The sequence below is a fragment of the Pseudophryne corroboree genome, chromosome 2 (genome assembly GCF_028390025.1).
Source record: "Pseudophryne corroboree isolate aPseCor3 chromosome 2, aPseCor3.hap2, whole genome shotgun sequence".
NCBI classification, from domain to species: domain Eukaryota; kingdom Metazoa; phylum Chordata; class Amphibia; order Anura; family Myobatrachidae; genus Pseudophryne; species Pseudophryne corroboree.
Genome location: NC_086445.1, coordinates 109,463,790 through 109,482,792, shown reverse-complemented (window position 1 = coordinate 109,482,792; position 19,003 = coordinate 109,463,790). Strand labels below are relative to the sequence as shown.

Below are 19,003 nucleotides of genomic sequence, written 5' to 3'. Positions count from 1 at the left end.
TTTCCCTAACTGAGGTCTGGAGGAGGGGCATAGAGGGAAGAGCCAGTGCACACCAGATAGTACATAATCTTTCTTTTAGAGTGCCCAGTCTCCTGCGGAGCCCGTCTATTCCCCATGGTCCTTACGGAGTTCCCAGCATCCACTACGGACTACGAGAAATAGTATTACCGGTGAGTAAATTCTTATTTTGTGCCCCATGTACAGTAGCGCCGCTTACAAAAAAATAAAAAAAAATAAAAATGAATACTTAATATCCCGCTCCTGATTCCCGACTGCTGCAGACCTCTGCCGGCGCCGCTCCTCTACTCGGAACTATGGGAGAGACGTCATGATTGGTAGACCGCTTCTAGTATGTTGATTGGTGAAAAGCTATTCGACAATCAGTATTGACTACTTGGCACTGCTGAATTGTCAGCACCATCCATAAATCAGCGTCTACTGGGTATGACAGCCTGTCTTACCTGCCAAGAGGTTGCTCCAAAACTTTTTCTGATTGTGTCTATGACATAACACCCTGGGAACAACCGGGAAGTAATTCTTGCCCTTCTGTAAACCACCAGGCATAACTGTGAACTGAGCAGCTTCAGGTAGCTTGGCCCAAAAGGTTCAGATTCTATCTTCCTAATAGGTCAGATGTACCTCGGCCCAGGTTGTCACTGACTTTGTGAATGTCACGCGTGCGCTAGGATTATTTTGTTTATTTGCAAGTTGGAAAGAGCCCTGAGGTTGTCTGCTATCTGCATTTTTATATCATTTCTTGTACAGGAAAAAAAATGTTTTTCACTCCACATTAAATTACAATTGCCATTAATAAAATCTCACTATGCTAGAATATCCCCTACTTAATCTAGAACATAGATTCTCAAACTCAGTCACAGGACCCTACATAGTTAACATTTTCCAGGTCTCCTCGCAAAAGGGCAAGTGAAATAATCCACTCCACCTGTGGATCTTTTAAAATGTATCGGTGAGTAATGAATACACCTGCGCACGTGCTAGGTGTTCTGAAAACGTGAACTGTGCGGGGTCCTGAGAACAGAGTTTGGGAACCATTCTCGCTTGCATCCTAGAGTCACACTAGGGTAGAAATGGCAACAGGAGAGTAATTAATTACGGTAGGTTTAAAATGTTAAAGTCCTTTATTTAGAAGTGCCAATATCTTCCACAGTACTGTACAGGTCATACTTGCCTGCTCTCTGCTATGTATGTCCTGGAGACTCACAACTTGTGGGTGTCCTGGTCTCCAGGGAGAGTAGTCCATTCTCCCAGATCACCAGTGAAGTGGGTGGACTCTCGATGCTTGATGACACTATTAATCACTGAGGACACTAGTGGCTGGTGTACATGACTGAGCAGCAGTGACTACAGGACATAGCAGTCAGGGCAGGTGGACAGAGTTCAAAATCGAGACTGTCCAGCCCAAATCCTATAGCTTGGGAGATATGCTGTCCATGCTCTGTGTATTCACCAAGCCTGGTCAAGGCGGACACGGAGTAGCGTCTGCATTAGGTCTCAGCTGATTGGACAGTCCATGGTCAGAAGACCTAATGCATAATTCTCCAGCTCAGAGATTTTCTTTATTTACTTTTTTATTTATTAACAGTTTCTTTTATAGCACAGCATATTCCATTGCACTTTACAATTCGAAAAACAACAGTGATAAAACCAGACTGGTTAATAACAGACAGACATAGAGGTAGGAGGGCCCTGCTCGCAATCTTACAATCTAGAGAAATAGGCATTGATATACAAAGATAGGTGCTATCAGCTGCATAATAGTCCACCAGATTGCAAAGGTTCTTGGTGGGCTGTATGATATGGCCACACAGCAATGATGGCCTGGGGCAGGAGGATGGGTAAGTGAAGAAAGAGGAAATATGTGAGGATATGTGTGGACTGTTCAGAGGGGATGTAATTGGGTAGGAAAGGGCATGTGGGTGGTTCCGGAATTTGTTCCAAGAAAACATACAGCAGGAGCAATGGTCTCAAGCAGCAATTTCCACACTATGAATATAATTTTAGTTGAGTCCGGAGATCTTCTTTGAAGAACCAGTATACACAAAATGATAAATATCCTGATAAGAATCTGGAAGGTAAAATACATTATTCGGCTTTTTTCTCTGATGTGCACTGCTGCACTGTTAATAACTGAAAGTGCTACCCTTCCCCGCAGATGAAGCTCCTACCCAAATTGTGTCCTATTGGTGTTCGATGTGCGTACAGCAATGAAATATATTAATATGGAATAGTTGCTTTTTTTGCGCTTTAAATACTGTGTGTGTGTGCGCCCATCCATAAGTTTGGATTTGCAAGAGGTTAATGTAAAGCAGCGCTGTCCTGTGTCATACTCATTGGTTATTTACTGGGCTACCACATAATATAGTAGAGCAGAGGTTCCCAAACGCGGTCCTCAAACCACCCCAAAAGTCCAGGATTTAGGTATAGCCATGGCTCAGCACAGATGGTTAAATCAAATTGAGTTAGGTGCTAATTAAGTCACTTGTGGCCAAGCATGGATACACTTAAAACCTGGACCATTGGGTTGCCTTGAGGACCGCGTTTGGGAACCTCTGTAGTAGTGAATGGTTGAGGGAGCAGTGCGGATTGGTTGATGATGTGTAATTAGTCATCCCAACACATTCCCCCTCCGCAATGACAACATTTGTATCCTCAAAGCCCCGCCCACTTCAGAAGAAGGTGATGCTAGAAGCGGGAGGGTGGGATTTTCTCCCTGAAATTCAGGAGTCTCCCAGGGTAGGCAGGTACGGTGTAAATGGCTACAATGGACATAGGGCCTGATTCAGATGCGGTAGGAAATGCTATCGCTGCCGCTTAGGTGGAAGCAGGAGACGTCACGCCTCCTGCTTGCATTAGTGATCCTAGCTGCGTCCTAGGAGACCGCATCGGCTATTTCTGACACCATCGGCTGGCTGCATAACCCGTGGGAGGTCGCTCAAGACGGCCGCTGCAGATACAACAACGAGGCCAGGAAATCTCCATCCTCTGACTGAGAGTGCTCCACCGCAACGACGGCGGCACACATCCATTTTGGGAAACAAATCAATCACTGACAATCTGATGTAGTACTGTGTCCGACGTCGCAGACTCATCCTGAACACGTTCAGTACAGGTCCAGCTCATGAGCATAGTACTGAGCATCGGTACTGCGCGGCATGCGCCGCTAAACCTCCGGCACCTAAATCAGCCCTGTAGTTCTGTAGAATGTCAAAAAAGTATCTTGGAAGCTTCATTTTAGTAGACAAATATTTTCTTAACCCTCCCTGCCAATCTGGCGACATATAGCGCCTGTAACGGGATCAGTACTAAATGCCGCCGGCCGGAATCCCGGTGGTCGAAATACCGACGCCGGAATCCCGACTACACAATCCCGACAGGGGTGGCGAGCGGAACGCAGCCCCTTGCGGGCTCGCTTCGCTCGCCACGCTGCGGGCACGGTGCCTCGCACTATTATATTCTCCCTCTATGGGTGTCGTGGACACCCACGGAGGGAGAATATGTCGTGATTGTGGCGGTCGGGATTCCGGCGTCGGTATTTCGACCGCCGGGATTCCGGCCGGCGGCATCTTGACCGCATCCCTTTGTAACCATATTTTATCTTTTCCATTCCTGAAAATAACAAATCATCTACAATTACATTTTACGCTTAAGAAATATGTTGCAATATCTCCTCTTCTGCTCCACATTGTACTCTGAGATTTGTGATTTTTACGCCTTTTAAATGTGCTGAATTCTAAATAGACATCTGCTGGGAGACCCAAGTCGCATTTTAATTTCCGCAATCCTCTGGCATACATTATTCTTCTGTTGTAAACGGCTGGTATTGTGTTTGCAGAAACGACACAGCACAAACTTGCTGCTTAGTGTAGAGAGAGCAGAGAACAGGACCATTCCGATGCAGATTTGATCTCCCTGGGGATCTGCCGACAATCTCCGAGATCAGCGCAGTGAAGCGCTCACACACAGGAGCCCGCATTAATATCACTTTCTGAGCTGCGAGCTGACAGCTGTGACCTCAAGAACTGAGAGAGGCTGAAATATGAGGGATCTCACTTGTCATTTCTCCCCTTCGCACAGTCCAGCAAAAAGAATAAAATAAAATCAAAAGTATCTTGAGGCACAGCTACAGTATTGCTGTGCTGCAAAATGAAGGAAATAAAAAAATATCTGTACTAAAGTATCACCTGACAGCGCCGTTTAGACGGTTAGACCAGCTTCTCTGGGACTTAGCTGTACAAGTCAATATTTGTCATCGTTAATTATTTATTTATATAGAACTATATAATTAGTGTTTGCCAAACAAAGATCTGCACTTGCCAAGTGTTTTTGTGTCTTTGGTTTATAAATGATGTTTTCTGTAATGCTTCGGTGACACCAATGCATGCATACAGAGAAGACAAAAAAACTACAACAACAAACAATCCAATTAAAGACATTGGGGGTTATTCAGGTGTCTTAGCAAACCAAAAAAGTACTCTATTGGGCAAAACCTTTATGCACTGCAGGTGGGGCAGATGTAACATGTGCAGAGAGAGTTAGACGTGGGTGGGTTATATTGTTTCTGTGCAGGGTAAATACTGGCTGCTTTATTTTTACGCTGCAAATTAGATTTCAGATTGAACACACCCCACCCAAATCTAACTCTCTCTGCACATGTTACATCTGCCCCACATGCAGTGCAACATGGTTTTGCCCAATTGCTTACTTTTTGGGTTTGCTAACAAACCTGAATAAGGCCCATTGTACTAAAAAGTTTAAGTAATATTTACCATATGTTTATCCGGAGAATAAGCTTTATCAATTCAAAGAAGTTTTCGTCTAGGTCTAGAAAGGTGTATTGTTGAAAATTTTTTAGGTAAAGTTAAGCGCACATTCTGTGGGTTATTTTCTTTCTTCTTTTTTTAAATTGGAATCAATGGCAATTTTTTAATTCTTGTTAATGCATATGACTAAAATTTCTCAGAAAACAGAAACAAATGAAAGTTACCCACATTTCTTGGGGTATCCGGTCTCTAGGTCGACCACACTTGGGTCGACAATGTCTAGGTCGATCACTATTGGTCAACAGTAAGTATGTCGACTTTGCCTCTAGGTCGACATGAGTTTTTCACATTTCTTTCACTTTTTGAACTTTTTTTATGCTTTACGATCCACGTGGACTACAATTGGGAACGGTAACCTGTGCTAAGCGCAGCGAGGCACCTTGCCCGAAGCATGGAGAGCAAAGCGGAGCACTAATTGGGGTTCCCGGTCACTCTACGGAGAGACCATGTCGACCTACTTACTGTCGACCAATAGTGGTCGACATAGACACTGTTTCTACTTCTTTATGATAATCCTATTAATCCAAGTGCATCGCCAGTTATCTTTCAGAACGCTGTGAGCTACAGCACCAGTAGATCTGATCCTGAAACGCCTAGGGTTGAATAGCACTTTGCTGTGGTCATAAAAATATGCATTTTGCCTTTGAATCAGTCTCTGTGATATTCAGCCAATATTAACCAGTGAGAAGATGAAACGCTCTCCCATCACAGCTCTCTATAAGATTGCACTGTCGATCCACTTCAAAGCTAAGCTAGTTTACTGTGTCAGGTGATTTTTATGGCATTTCTAAAACCATGCTAAGCACACATGAGACATAGATATATATACAGGTTGAGTATCCCATATCCAAATATTCCGAAATACAGAATTTTTTGAGTGAGAGTGAGATAGTGACACCTTTGTTTTCTGATGGCTCAATGTACACAAACTTTGTTTAATACACAGTTATTAAAAATATTGTATTAAATGACCTTCAGGCTGTGTGTATAAGGTGTATGTGAAACATAAATGAATTGTGTAAATGTTCACACACTTTGTTAAATGCACAAAGTTATTAAAATATTGGCTAAAATGACCTTCAGGCTGTGTGTATAAGGTGTATATGAAACATAAATGTATTCTGTGCTAGGTCCCATCGCCAGGATATTTCATTATGGTATGCAATTATTCCAAAATACGGAAAAATCTGGTATCCAAAATACTTCTGGTCCCAAGCATTTTGTATAAGGGATACTCAACCTGTATACTGTGTGTGTGTGTATGTGTGTATGTATGTGTATATATATATATATATATATATATATATATATATATTTATTTTTATATATATTTTTTTATTTTTTTTTTGCGGGTTCTGATTTACTCTGTTCTGAATGCCAAAATTAACGCAAGTTCGGATTTATCCAGATTTTTCTTATTGGCTATCCGAAACATGTGACATCCGAGAGCCAATAAGATGCTGTTTTGAGATCCGGGGAAATCCGAACCCGCACATCTCATACCTACAGTGAGGGGTTGTCTTGTTACATGCTACACACTTACAGAATCACAGCTCCGCAGGCCTCACCTAGATACAGATGTTCCCGCTATATAGTGGAGGTAATCCTGGCCTGCAGACGCTGCCTCTGTGTCCCAGGTGCTCATATTGGGGCAGATGTATTAACCTGGAGAAGGCATAAGGAAGTGATAAACCAGTGATAATGTGCAAGGTGATAAACAAACCAGCCAATCAGCTCCAATATGTAAATTAACAGTTAGGGGCTAATTGGCTGGTGCATTTATCACCTTGCACATATCACTGGTTTATCACTTCCTTATGCCTTCTACAGGTTAATACATCTACCCCATTGTCCATAAACACTTACATACAAATAATCATTTCTGTTTTTGAGGTTTTTTTTGTCTTTTATATTAAAGAAAAAATATTTTTTTTCTGCACGATGATTCTTCAGTGTAATGAGTCTAACTAACATGGCAGCTGCTAGGGTATCCGGTTGATAGACGGTGTCTAGACACCATATGTTATACAGACATTAGGTTGACATGGTCAAAAGGTCGACATGAAAATGGTCGACCTAAAAAAGATAGACACGTGTTTTTTTTTTTTAAATGTTACATGTTTTGGACTATTTCATATCTTCTCTATCCATGTCGGCATAGAGTTGGTTATGAACCTTGTGGCGAGCGCAGCCCTTCCTACAACTGGGGATCCCAGATGACAAAACTATCCACACAAACCACAAAAATGCAAAAAACATGGTGTCTACATTTTTTGTGTCGACCATTTTCACGTCGACCATTTGACCCTGTCGACCTTTTGTACTGTCTACTTTTTTCATGTCGATATTTTGACCCTGTCGACCTAATGTCTGTCTTACACGTGGTGTCTATCTATTGATTGTCTAACTATCATCCCACACCCAGCTGCTAGATCCACATACATTATATCTACTGGTTCAGATAGTGGGGCCTGATTAATGGTTCTGAATGCCTTTAGGGATAATACACATATAACCACCTTACCCCGGTGAACACGGGGGGGGGTTAGCGATGACTGATATACATACACTGGCCGCAGGGGGCAGGGCCAATATGACTAATCCCATTCTCGTACCGTGAATCTTCCCTGAGAGCTACTAACACAGTAGCAGGGCCTAAGTCGTAGTGGAGGCATGGCAGTGCCTACTAGAGCCATCTGCTGATCTCTAAGTCATTATTGTAGAGTGGAAATGTGATGGGTGGTGGCAGGATTTCTGAGTAATGAGAGCCCGTTGTGTATTCTCAGTGGCAGGCTGATAGACAGTGAGTACATTGTAATAATCATTAGAAGGGTTGTGTATAGATGATCTTGCATTCATAATGTCAACACTAGAATGCTGACATGGTTCAGCATGTTGACATCCTCAGAATGTCAGCGTGTTCACAGTGTCATCATCTGAAGTGTCATATAATATACTGTACTGTATCACTTATGCTGTATTTTCAAGACATACCCCATGTTTGCAGAAACAATGAGATGGTTTAGGTCAGGATGTATTTAGTTTAAAGGACACAGCATGTATTCAATCCAGCAGCTTCTGGCATCACATGACACCTTCCCAGTTCCTGCAGAGCCTGACATAATTCAGAATATTACAGGGTCATATAAGTTATTATGGTTGAGTAGCTCTGTTACAAGCTCCTGCTGAGAGGAGCAGGTCATTGAATGGAGAAAAGGGCTTTGTGACCCGTGAATTTAGTAAAATACTGGCAGTAGATGCTGATGTGTATCCGCTGTCTTTACATGGATAGACAGGGCACTGTTATCTGGATATTTTTTGTTTCTTTTAACATAAGATACCAGAGCACGGTTATGTGGGTAATCGAGCGCTCATTACACAGCATAGAGGAGCAGATTTACAAATAGGGCAACCATAGTGGCATTTGTCATCTCACTCTGCTCACCCGCAGAATTCGGGTCATGATTGTCTGATTGAGCAAGTGGTGGAGCTGACAGTCATACACATCTAAGTCAGGTACCTGGAATAAGTGTGTTGTTGTTATACTGCATTTATAAAGCATTATGATGAGAGAACATCAGAGCGAGACCCCCACACATGGTGCAGAGGGCAGGCTGGTGGAAGGTGTGGTAATTGCGATCAGCATTGGTGAGGACAGGAAGCAGAGAGGACTCTGGGTAGGATTTTTTGCAAACATGAGTGTTGAGAACCTGATGGACTCAGGTAGACTCAGGTAGACTACTAAAGGTGTTGGGCAGCTCTAGAGAAGTCCAGCTAAATGCAGGAGATTATAATAAATCCTGAGATGTGTGTAGTGTGCAACTTATAGACCACGTAAACATTATATTTTTACTTGTGTTTATTACACACACAAAAAAAAATATTTCTGATTTAAAAAAATAAATAAATTATATATTTGGTAGTAGGGAATGGTGGTGAATCTTAACGGGCCAACAATAGGATTTTTAATTTCATGTTGTGTAGCGTCTTAAATCAATCTTTCTACACCATTTACTGTACCTTTCCCAGTTCACCCTCCCAGCTCTTAACTACTTATATAAGTTCTTATGGGCATGGCTCTCCTCCCTAATGGCTAATGCTGCTCCTCACCTCAATGGGGGGAATTCAAGTGTTTTGCACGCTGGCAGCCACTAGATGGTGCCCGATGGAGCAATTCAATGTTGCAACCTTCGTGCATGAACAGCCACCAGCACTGACATTACTGTTATGTTGTTCCGTTATATTGACGGGCTGGTAACTTGTGTGTTATAACGTGTAAATCCAAGTAATCCAATAACCGAGGGTCACATGATATATACCTTTACTGTGAGTTACGGCATCTATAGAGCATTGGATAAGTAGGGATGATGCAACATCTGGTCTGCAGAGCCACAGACAGCCATGGGTTTACTAAATAAAGTTATTGCTCAGATAAAATGGGAAGCTGATGGTCATGTATGAGGCTTAGCTTCTAACATTTGGAAACTGGTCTTTTCTAGGAAGAGGAGGAGGAAGCTGTTGCGTATCTTGACCGTAATGACAGTGAGGATGAAGTGGACCTAAGCGCTCTCCCAGACCCTGACAAATACAGAGATGTGGAAGATAACGATGAGGGGTCCATAGAAGAAAGCATAAGGTATGCGTTTGTCACGTGTTATAATGTATTGAATGCTTCATTAACACATATTATCATACTAAGGCTTGAACTGTTGGGGGTTCTTGAGGACCGACTCTGGGAATCACTGTATTAGATGAATATTTAGGTAATGTTCTCTCTATACTTCAAAATAGTTGTGCCGTTACGGTAATTATTTCTTGTTAGCGGCCCTCCTTCCTGAAACTACTAATGGCAGGAGTTGAGTAGGGGGTCGTACCTAATTAACTTACAGGTACTCTACACTTTACTTCTTTATATCACTAGCACAACTCCTCCACAGTCTGGAAAGAGTTTACGGGTGGAAGGGAGTTGATCACAGAGATTTAATAAAACAATGGGGTTCGTCTTTCTGGAGTTGATCCTTTCTCATTTTGGACCAGATTTATCAAGCCATTGAGAGTGATAAATTACATGGATATAAATTACCAACCAATCATCTCCCAACTGTCATTTTACAAAGACAGCCTGTAACATGGCAGTTCGGAGCTGATTGGCTGGTGCTTTATCACCGTGCAATTTATCACTCTCCAAGACTTGATAAATCTGGGCCTTTATTTTCTACAGCTGCTATGAAACAAAAGTGTTATTTAAAAGGTCTTTTTACACAAACATTATATTGTCAACTACTCCTTAGTAAATCTTTTCCTGTTTGGAATATAGAATAGCGATGAGAGAGCGTTAATCCAATTAACAAAACAATGTCCATGATATTACAGTCGCGAGACTCTATGGGAGTGATTCAATTGGGCGGTGATAATGTCGATTATCTAACAGGAATGAAAGCTATACCTTATACACACTTAGAATACACTTTACCATGGAGCCGCTGCGGCCGCTAAACCTAGTACACACGCTACGTACTTTATACACTGTTTGCGTACGGTGTCCCGTATCACTGTACGGACTTAGCGTACAAACGCCGCGCTGGGGGTACAAAGTACACACAGCGCGCACACACCCAGAGATACACTTTAAACCTTCACAGTAATGCAATGCAATGATAAAACACTTTAAACCTTAGCAGGGCAATGAAGACACGACCCCAATTGTGATTTAACCGCTGGGTTCCGACACCACAGTGGATTATTGCTGAAAGGGGGTTACAATACAAATAATACAATACAATTTAACAGAGTAAATGGCTACATTCAATGGTACATACTTGAGTGGACAAGCTTGCGCAACCCAGCCGGTCCCCGGTCATCTGATAGATAACTTTGTGAGTCTCGTGTGTGACCAGGCTGCAGCAGGCTTTATTTATACAATTCTTCCAAAAGCAATACAATGGATACTGTAATCCCTTTGTCCATTGGACACAGGAATGCACTTTTACAGTACAGGAGAGGTCATAGGTCGGTTTGAATAGGTAGGCGATGTCTTTCCCAACTGCTCTTGTGGGTGGTCTCCTCTGGATTCCCGCCGCATACATAATGTACAGTAAATACAGTTTATATCTATATTCTGCTTCTGCACATAACTATCCGCAGGAACATGCGATCTTCCTCATACCACCACCGGAATGTTACCCTTAAAATACCCTTCAGCTGGATACCAAACACCACCTTATGACCTTGTTCTGTCCCCTCCTATTCTGTAAAGGTGAATCCCTTTGTTCTGAAACCATTTAAACTGTTGTTAATTTCATATGTGGTGCAGGGGGGCTATGTGTACTTTGTGCACTATTTGGATTAAATATGTAATGTGTTTTGATAGCTTTCCATGCGTTCACAAACTCTACCGTAAATACCCATAACACGCTCTGATGCGCACGACCGCGGGAGCGACCATACGCAAATTGCGAATATGTGCACGCACAGCAGAACAAGTACACGCGCGGAGGCCATCTGTGTGTAGTTCGTACGTGATGTGTGTACTGCAATATTTTTCGACTTTGACAGTGGGATGGTCATGATGTTCCATTCCAGAACAGGGCATTGTACCTATTCCCTCACACCTCTTGGATGTGCGTGATAAAACGTACAATTTTTGGGGTATCGTGCCTGACCAATATCTGCACCCGAGTATCGCTACACACCGCCAATAATTTCATTACTTCCGATGTATATCTCTATGGATACACTGAATCCGTTTTATGTTGCTTTGTGGTATTTTTTTTTTTTTTTTTTTTTATAGTTTAAGCCGTAAGCAAAAGCTAATTTATACAGGAAGGCTTTCCAGACTGGAAAATCAAAACATCTTGCTACAATAAATGTTTGATTTCCGCAGTACCAGAACATCTAGGTCTAAAAATAAAACTTTGTACCTTACATCGGAAAATTGCTTGTAACATCACATTAAATAGAATGCAGATGGGTGCTGATATTGATGTGCCAGTTACTGCAACACTGCCAAATTGTGTGGCGCCTGCCTGTCCGCAATCAAGTTAAGTGTCCAGTTTGTTTAGCCGTAGAAACACCTGCCTAATGATATGCTGCAGACTTGCAGTCAGTAAGTTACTGGCGTCACTCCCTCCGTCATAACATGATAGTGGGAGTCAATTAGCAGTGTTTCAATGCTAATCTGTGAAAGTAATTTACTACCAATTTCCTATTGCCGCTTTTTCCACTGAGATCTGCTATAATCACATGTGGCTGGAATTAAAGGTGCAGCCTATCCAAATAATTTTAAAATACAATAGTATTCTGTAAGACATAGCTAAGAAGGATCATTAGTAAACTTCAAATTCCTACTTCCCCAGAGATACAGAAGCAGTAAATACTGTTCAGGTGATATTGGGATGCATGATGGTAAAGGGGAAGGGAGGTTGTAAGGCTGTAATGCTTGCCTCCAGTGCAGGGTGGGTCGGGTACGAGGTGGAGGGGATGGTGTGACATATCCCAATTTCAGGTTTTTATACACTTTGGTGTCTGTGCATTTTTGGGTTCTAGGGAGACTCCAGCTATCAATTATTTGGTTATGGATCAATGGGTCGACCTGGATAAGGTCGACAGTCAGTAGATGGACCACTATTGGTCAACATGGACTAGGTCGACAGTGGAAACAGGTCAACAAATTTAAAAAGTCACGTTGAACAGCCCTTCTTGTCACGCTGTGCTGTGGCGTAACTCAATAGCACCAAGTGTCTTTATGTGCAACTTCTTCCGTTTAAATGTGTCTTAGTCACAGCGCTATGCGCATAGGACGCTCAAGCAGACTCTGCTGATTAAAATAATATGCAGCATGTCTATATTGTGTGTGTGATCGCGGCTGTATCTGCATATGAAATTCTACATTACAGTGTGTTATTCCTGGAAATCACTGTAATGTAGCATTTCATATGCAGATACAGCTGCTGGCACACACAGAATATAGGCGTGCCACATATTTTAATTAGCATAAGCTGCTTGTGTGTCCTATTCACGTAGTGATGAGAATAAGACACATTTTTGGCAAGAAAAGATGCCCAGCTCTAGAGCTGCCCAAGACCTGCCAGCTGACTCCCGCCAGGCATCTCCTGCTGCATGGCATATTGAGGCAAGATGAATTGAGGACTCATCTTTATTTGTCAAGGGATAAGATTTTATTGTTGTGTTGACAACAGAAATGGAGAGGTCAGGTACTGTAGGTGGCTTTTGTTGACTGGTAGGAAGATTATTTGTTCAGTTTTTCAAAGAGAGCATTAAAGGTGGCGAGAAGGCATCCAATGTGAAGCGGCGGAAAGACGCTGAGTAATGCAGGGCGGTACAGATGGTGAGCTCTGAAGACCTAAGAAGCCTATTCTTTTTCCAAGATAAGTGCCATAAATAAAGATGAGGAGATGGCCTTGGCCAGCGCTGTGTTGTACTCAAACCTACGGAACATTCTGACTTGAAAAATTTTTTTTTTACATAATAGTTAAAACAAATGCAGTGATTAGTCAACTAACGTTACTTCAAAAAACATATTTTGACCAGGCGCTAAATAGCCAATCTGTGTGTTATTCTATAGATATATATAATTTTTACCATAAACCTGCTGGTGTAATTATGCCTGTGATTGCATAAAAATGTTTCTTTATCTACACAAAGAAACCACAACATATAACTCCCAATAGAACACCTTGCGCCAATCACTAAATTTGACGCTGTAGTGGGTGAAGCCAAATAAGACAATTATGTATATTTCATCATTTTTATTTTATATTCTGGTTTATAAATGAATTTAAAATGGCACATATGTTATTATGGTAGTGCACAATTAAAAAATATATATGTATAGTCTCAACATATCGCTGAATGTAGTTATATATCCTAGGAGGTGAATCGATATGTTATTGTCCTAGTATTTATCCGGATAGTATGTGGGCTAAATAATGCATGCAATCCCTAGATTCCAAGTTCTGGATAACAAATGGACAGAGAAAGATCTGTAATGTAAAGAATCCACAATGATTGATACCTGTTCTGTTGAGAATATATATATATATATATATATATATATATATATAATATAGATAGATAGATATAATTTTTTTTTTATTGTGCACTACTGTCATGTCATATGCGCCATTTTTAAATTCAGTTATAAACCATAATATAAAATAAAAATAATGAAATATACATAATTAAACAGTAAATAAAAATACAGCACTATACACAAGATGCTACAATCAAATAAATTTAATAGCTAAAAAGCATTTAAAAAACTGAGCAATAAATGAGAAAAGATGCTATTAATATCTCACTCAGTCAATTGAAGACCAGTTTGGACATGAAATACACTCCTTATGGCAGCAATAAAGTCCGTTTGATGATTAGGACATAGTCTATGGCCAAAAACAGGACTGGTGTAATAATGCCCAACCTGTGTTCCAATGCAGGGATCCAAAATGGTGGTCCTTAATAGATGTGATGGATTCTGGTTCACAGTCTGTGGAGATGGCACTGTATTAACCTGCACGTTGTGTTCCAATTAGGAGAATCCTAATAAATGGTAACTCGTGGGACCATAGAAAGATGAAGGATCCTGGTTCACTTTAAGCAACGGGTCGTCTTGAAATTAAGTCCTGAAATGTAGATGCCTTAGGAGGAGTCCAATGGTCTGGAGCAAAGTTCTCTGACGCGTTTCGCTGCTCCCAGCAGCTTTATCAAAGGGTCCTTATATGTCTTATTTGGCTTCACCCACACTGGTGTCCAATTTAGTGATTAACGCAAGGTATTCTATTGGAGTCATAACTAACGTTACCTACCTGAAATACCAATGGGGAGAGGATACAAATATTGGTTAAGGTTGGTATGAGCGCATGAGTCTGCTGTGTTCATTCTGAGGACGGGGCTTGCTGCCCCGAAACGTTAATGACGTGAAATACATTTTCCACTTTTTATGGTCTCCGACTGCCGTTCCATTTGGATCCATATTATGCTGTTTAAACAGGCACCGGAGCAAGCTGATCCCTGGTTGTGAGTGCCGGCTAACACTGGAAGTATATATATATATATATATATATATATATATATATATATATATGCAATCCTCTGTGTGGTCCGGCACTCACCCCTCCCGACAGGTTACTTGCTCCGGTGCCCTCCTTAGCGGTTGTTGCTACCTCAATGCATATGGAGAAGAAAGGCGGCACTCGGAGACTGATAGTGTAGTCAAACGAACCAATCAGTGTTTAATCACGTCTACGTTTCGGGGGACGCACCCTTTTCCTCAGGACAAACCAAACACAAGTACACACAGTGAGAAAACAACCTTAAATACCTTACCATGTCTAGAAGCGCCAACCCCCGCCGCGGCGACGCCTGCCGGAGCCACGGGTCCCGCACTTCCGGTCGCGTCTCCCCGTGAGCCCGGGAAGTGACGTCATCCCGCGACGGCTGTGGACGTGCACACGATCTGTAACCATGGAAACCATGGATACAGATTTAATAATGCTATAAAACAATGTGTTTTAACCATAAAACCTGCACAACATTACTATATATAAAAAACATATGCTTAAAAGTGACAAAATCTGAAAAATAAGATAAAAAAATTATATACATGACTGCGAATTAATAATCAAACTAGTGTGAAAGTTGATGACAGTTAAAAATCTAAGACACACGCAGGTATTATCCCTTGTGTGATATGTGGACACAATGTTTACACCTACTCATCTATAAAACATATTGACATGTTAAAATTAGATGTTATAAGTCCCCTTCATATGAAGAGGTATGATAAACGACCTTGTGTATGAAAACAACCTGTTATAAAAAGCTACTCTGTTCTTTAACTTATCTGCTGCACATGCTATCCGCAGCTGCAAGCTATATTAATATCTAGGTAAACTAAAATAATGATCTCAACCGCTAAACGTCATACGGAGCATGTTTTAAACACCTACATCTGAACATGGTATACCTGCAGTTTAGTATATAATTGTACGCCAGCCGTCTATATCATGTATACTTATGCTATTGCAAATACGCTGCTGTATCATAAAAAGCAGCTTAAACCCAGGTTTTCATTAAGACCCCTGGGATGGATGGTGTCAAGCCTATGAATCCATCGTGCCTCAAGTTGTAATAATTTTTTTGGTCTGTTACCACCACGCTGTGACACTGGGACCTGGTCCACGATTTTATAGCGCAGCGAGGTGAGGCTATGTCTACTCTGGGCAAAATGCCGTGCGACCGGTTGCTCACTAGTGCCGGACTGTAAAGCAGCCCTAATGGCCGATCTATGTTGGGCCATTCTTTCTTTAAATTGGCACTGGGTCTTACCAATGTAGTACAAACTACAAGGGCACACCAGCACATATACTACAAAGGTCGAACTACAATGTATATATATATATATTTTATATATATATATATATATATATATATACCGTATATATGTGTGTCCTCATACATTATTGCTACAGTAGCACCAGACAGCCATTCTCAGCGCGCCAGTGCAACTTGGCTTGTGCCAGGTGTTTCTTTCGCTCGCATGTGCATCTTGGTCAGTCGGCTGGTTTGCCGTACACATTGGCAGATGTACAGATATTTCTGCAGAATACATCTGCATCTACCGTGCTGCAGTGCTGACACAACGTGTCTGTGAACGGTGCCATTCACAGACACAGGGTGTATACACATAACAATATATCATCTATCAGCGGTACAAACGGTTTATTGTATAGTGTGAACCCAACCGTCGTGTGCAACAGCTGAGTTTGTGGTCAGTGAAGAGGAGGAGGAGTAACTGAAGCCACCTGAGTAGGTGCTGTTTCTGTGTAAAACATTCCGGGCCTGATTCTGAGTTTGGGAGTAAAGCAAAAGAGAGCAAGTAACTATGCAGTGCAAGTAACTATGAGAGCGGCGTGTCCAAGCTCAAATCTAAATCTCTTACGTCCTAGAGGATGCTGGGGACTCCAAAAGGACCATGGGGTATAGATGGGATCCGCAGGAGACATGGGCACACTATAAGACTTTTACTGGGTGTGAACTGGCTCCTCCCTCTATGCCCCTCCTCCAGACCTCAGTTAGATTTTGTGCCCAGGAGAGACTGGACACACACTAGGGGAGCTCTACTGAGTTTCTCTGGAAAGACTTTGTTAGGCTTTTTTATTTTCAGGGAGACCTGCTGGCTACAGGCTCCCTGCTTCATGGGACTGAGGGGAGAGAAGTCAGACCTACTTCTGCTGAGTTAATGGCTCTGCTTCTTAGGCTACTGGACACCATTAGCTCCAGAGGGTTCGATAACTTGGTGCGCCTAGCTCCTTGTTCCCGGAGCCGCGCCGTCACCCCCCTCACAGAAGCCAGAAGAAAGAAGCCGGGTGAGTATTAGAAGAACAGAAGACTTCAGTAACGGAGGTACAGCGCAGCGCTCCATGCTCCCACACACCAACGGCACTCACAGGGTGCATGGCGCTGGGGGGGGGAGCGTCCTGGGCAGCAAGTTACTGAGGTTATTTTTACTGGCAAAAAATGCATATTCGGTGCCCGGGCATTGTGTACGAGACCCCCGCCAGTATAAAGAATTTCAAATTTAAGCGGGACTACAGCGCGCCGGGAAGGGGCGGGGCTTAGACGCACAGTTTACCAGCGCCATTTAATCTCTTCACAGTGCATGCAGAGACGCTGGCCCAGACCCCCACTCTCCTTACAAGTACAGGGGAGCAAAACGGGGGGGGGGGGGGGTTCACAGGCAATTTGTTGCTATATATGTATATATATTTACAGCGCAGCCATCATATATTATTTATTTAGTAGTATATGGGCGCTGGGGTGTGAGCTGGCATACTCCCTCTGTGTTCTCTCTACAGGCTTCCCTGTGGGTCTGTCCCCTTTTGGCCAGTGTGAGTGTGTCGGTACTGCGTGTTGACATGTCTGAGGCTTAGTGTTCCTCCCTGGAGGAAGTTACTGGGGGCCGGAGAAGGATTTGGGAATGACTCTGTCGGCACAGCCGACTGCTGATTGGGGGAATATGTTGAGTACATTGAATGCAAATGTGGCATTATTGTCTAAGAGGCTAGATAAATCTGATTCTCAGACACAAACGTGGAGAAAATCCATGGAGGACGCTTTGTCTCAGGTACAGGCCCCCTCAGGGTCACAAAAACGTTCATTTACCCAGATGGCAGATACGGATACCGACACAGACTCTGATTCCAGTGTAGACTTCAGTGAGGCCAGTTTACATCCGAAAGTGGTTAAGAGTGTTCAGTACATGATTGTGGCTATTAAAGATGTTTTACATATTTCTGAAGTGCCTGCTGTTCCAGATACGAGGGTTTGTTTGTATAAGGGAAAAAAGCCTGAGGTGACTTTTCCCCCCTCTCATGAACTGAACGCTCTTTGTGAAAAGGCTTGGGAGTCGCCTGACAAAAGGTGGCAGATTCCTAAGAGAATTTTTATGGCATATCCTTTCCCCTCTGACGACAGGGAGAAATGGGAATCGTCTCCCAATGTGGACAAAGCTCTATCCCGACTGTCCAAAAAGGTGGCGCTTCCGTCTCCTGACACGGCTACCCTCAAGGATCCGGCGGATCGCAAGCAGGAGACGACATTGAAGGCCATTTTCGTTACTACTGGTGCACTCCTCAGGCCTGCTGTGGCGTCGGCGTGGGTGAGTAGTTCTATTGCTAAGTGGGCTGATAATTTAGCTTCTGACATGGATACCCTTGATAAGGATAACATTCTTTTGACTCTTGGTTATATCAGGGACGCTGCAGATTGCCTAAAGGATGCGGCAAGGGATATTGGCCTCTTGGGATCAAGGGCCAATGCCATGGCGGTCTCGGCCAGGAGGGCGCTGTGGATTCATCAATGGAATGCTGATGCCGACTCCAAGAAAGCTATGGAAGCTCTCCCTTTTAAAGGTAGTGTCTTGTTTGGTGACGGCCTTGCTGACCTGGTGTCCACCGCTACTGCGGGTAAGTCATCTTTTCTTCCTTATGTTCCCACACAACAGAAAAAGGCACCCCATTATCAGATGCAGTCCTTTCGGCCTAATAAATACAAAAAAGGAAAGGGCTCGTACTTCCTCGCTTCAAAGGGTAGAGGAAGGGGGAAAAGGTCACCTGCTGTGTCTGGCGCCCAGGACCAAAAGT

The 19,003-nt window shown here is 42.7% G+C and overlaps 1 protein-coding gene across 2 annotated transcripts in view; it reads left to right on the top strand.

The window, feature by feature from the left end:
• Nucleotides 1-19,003, top strand: part of DDX10 (DEAD-box helicase 10) — a 518,528-nt gene that overhangs the window by 425,782 nt on the left and 73,743 nt on the right. For both annotated transcript variants that reach the window (XM_063951594.1, XM_063951595.1), the window contains exon 17: nucleotides 9,341-9,477. In XM_063951594.1, coding sequence (XP_063807664.1) covers nucleotides 9,341-9,477 — 137 coding nt within the window. The remainder of the gene's footprint in view (nucleotides 1-9,340; nucleotides 9,478-19,003) is intronic.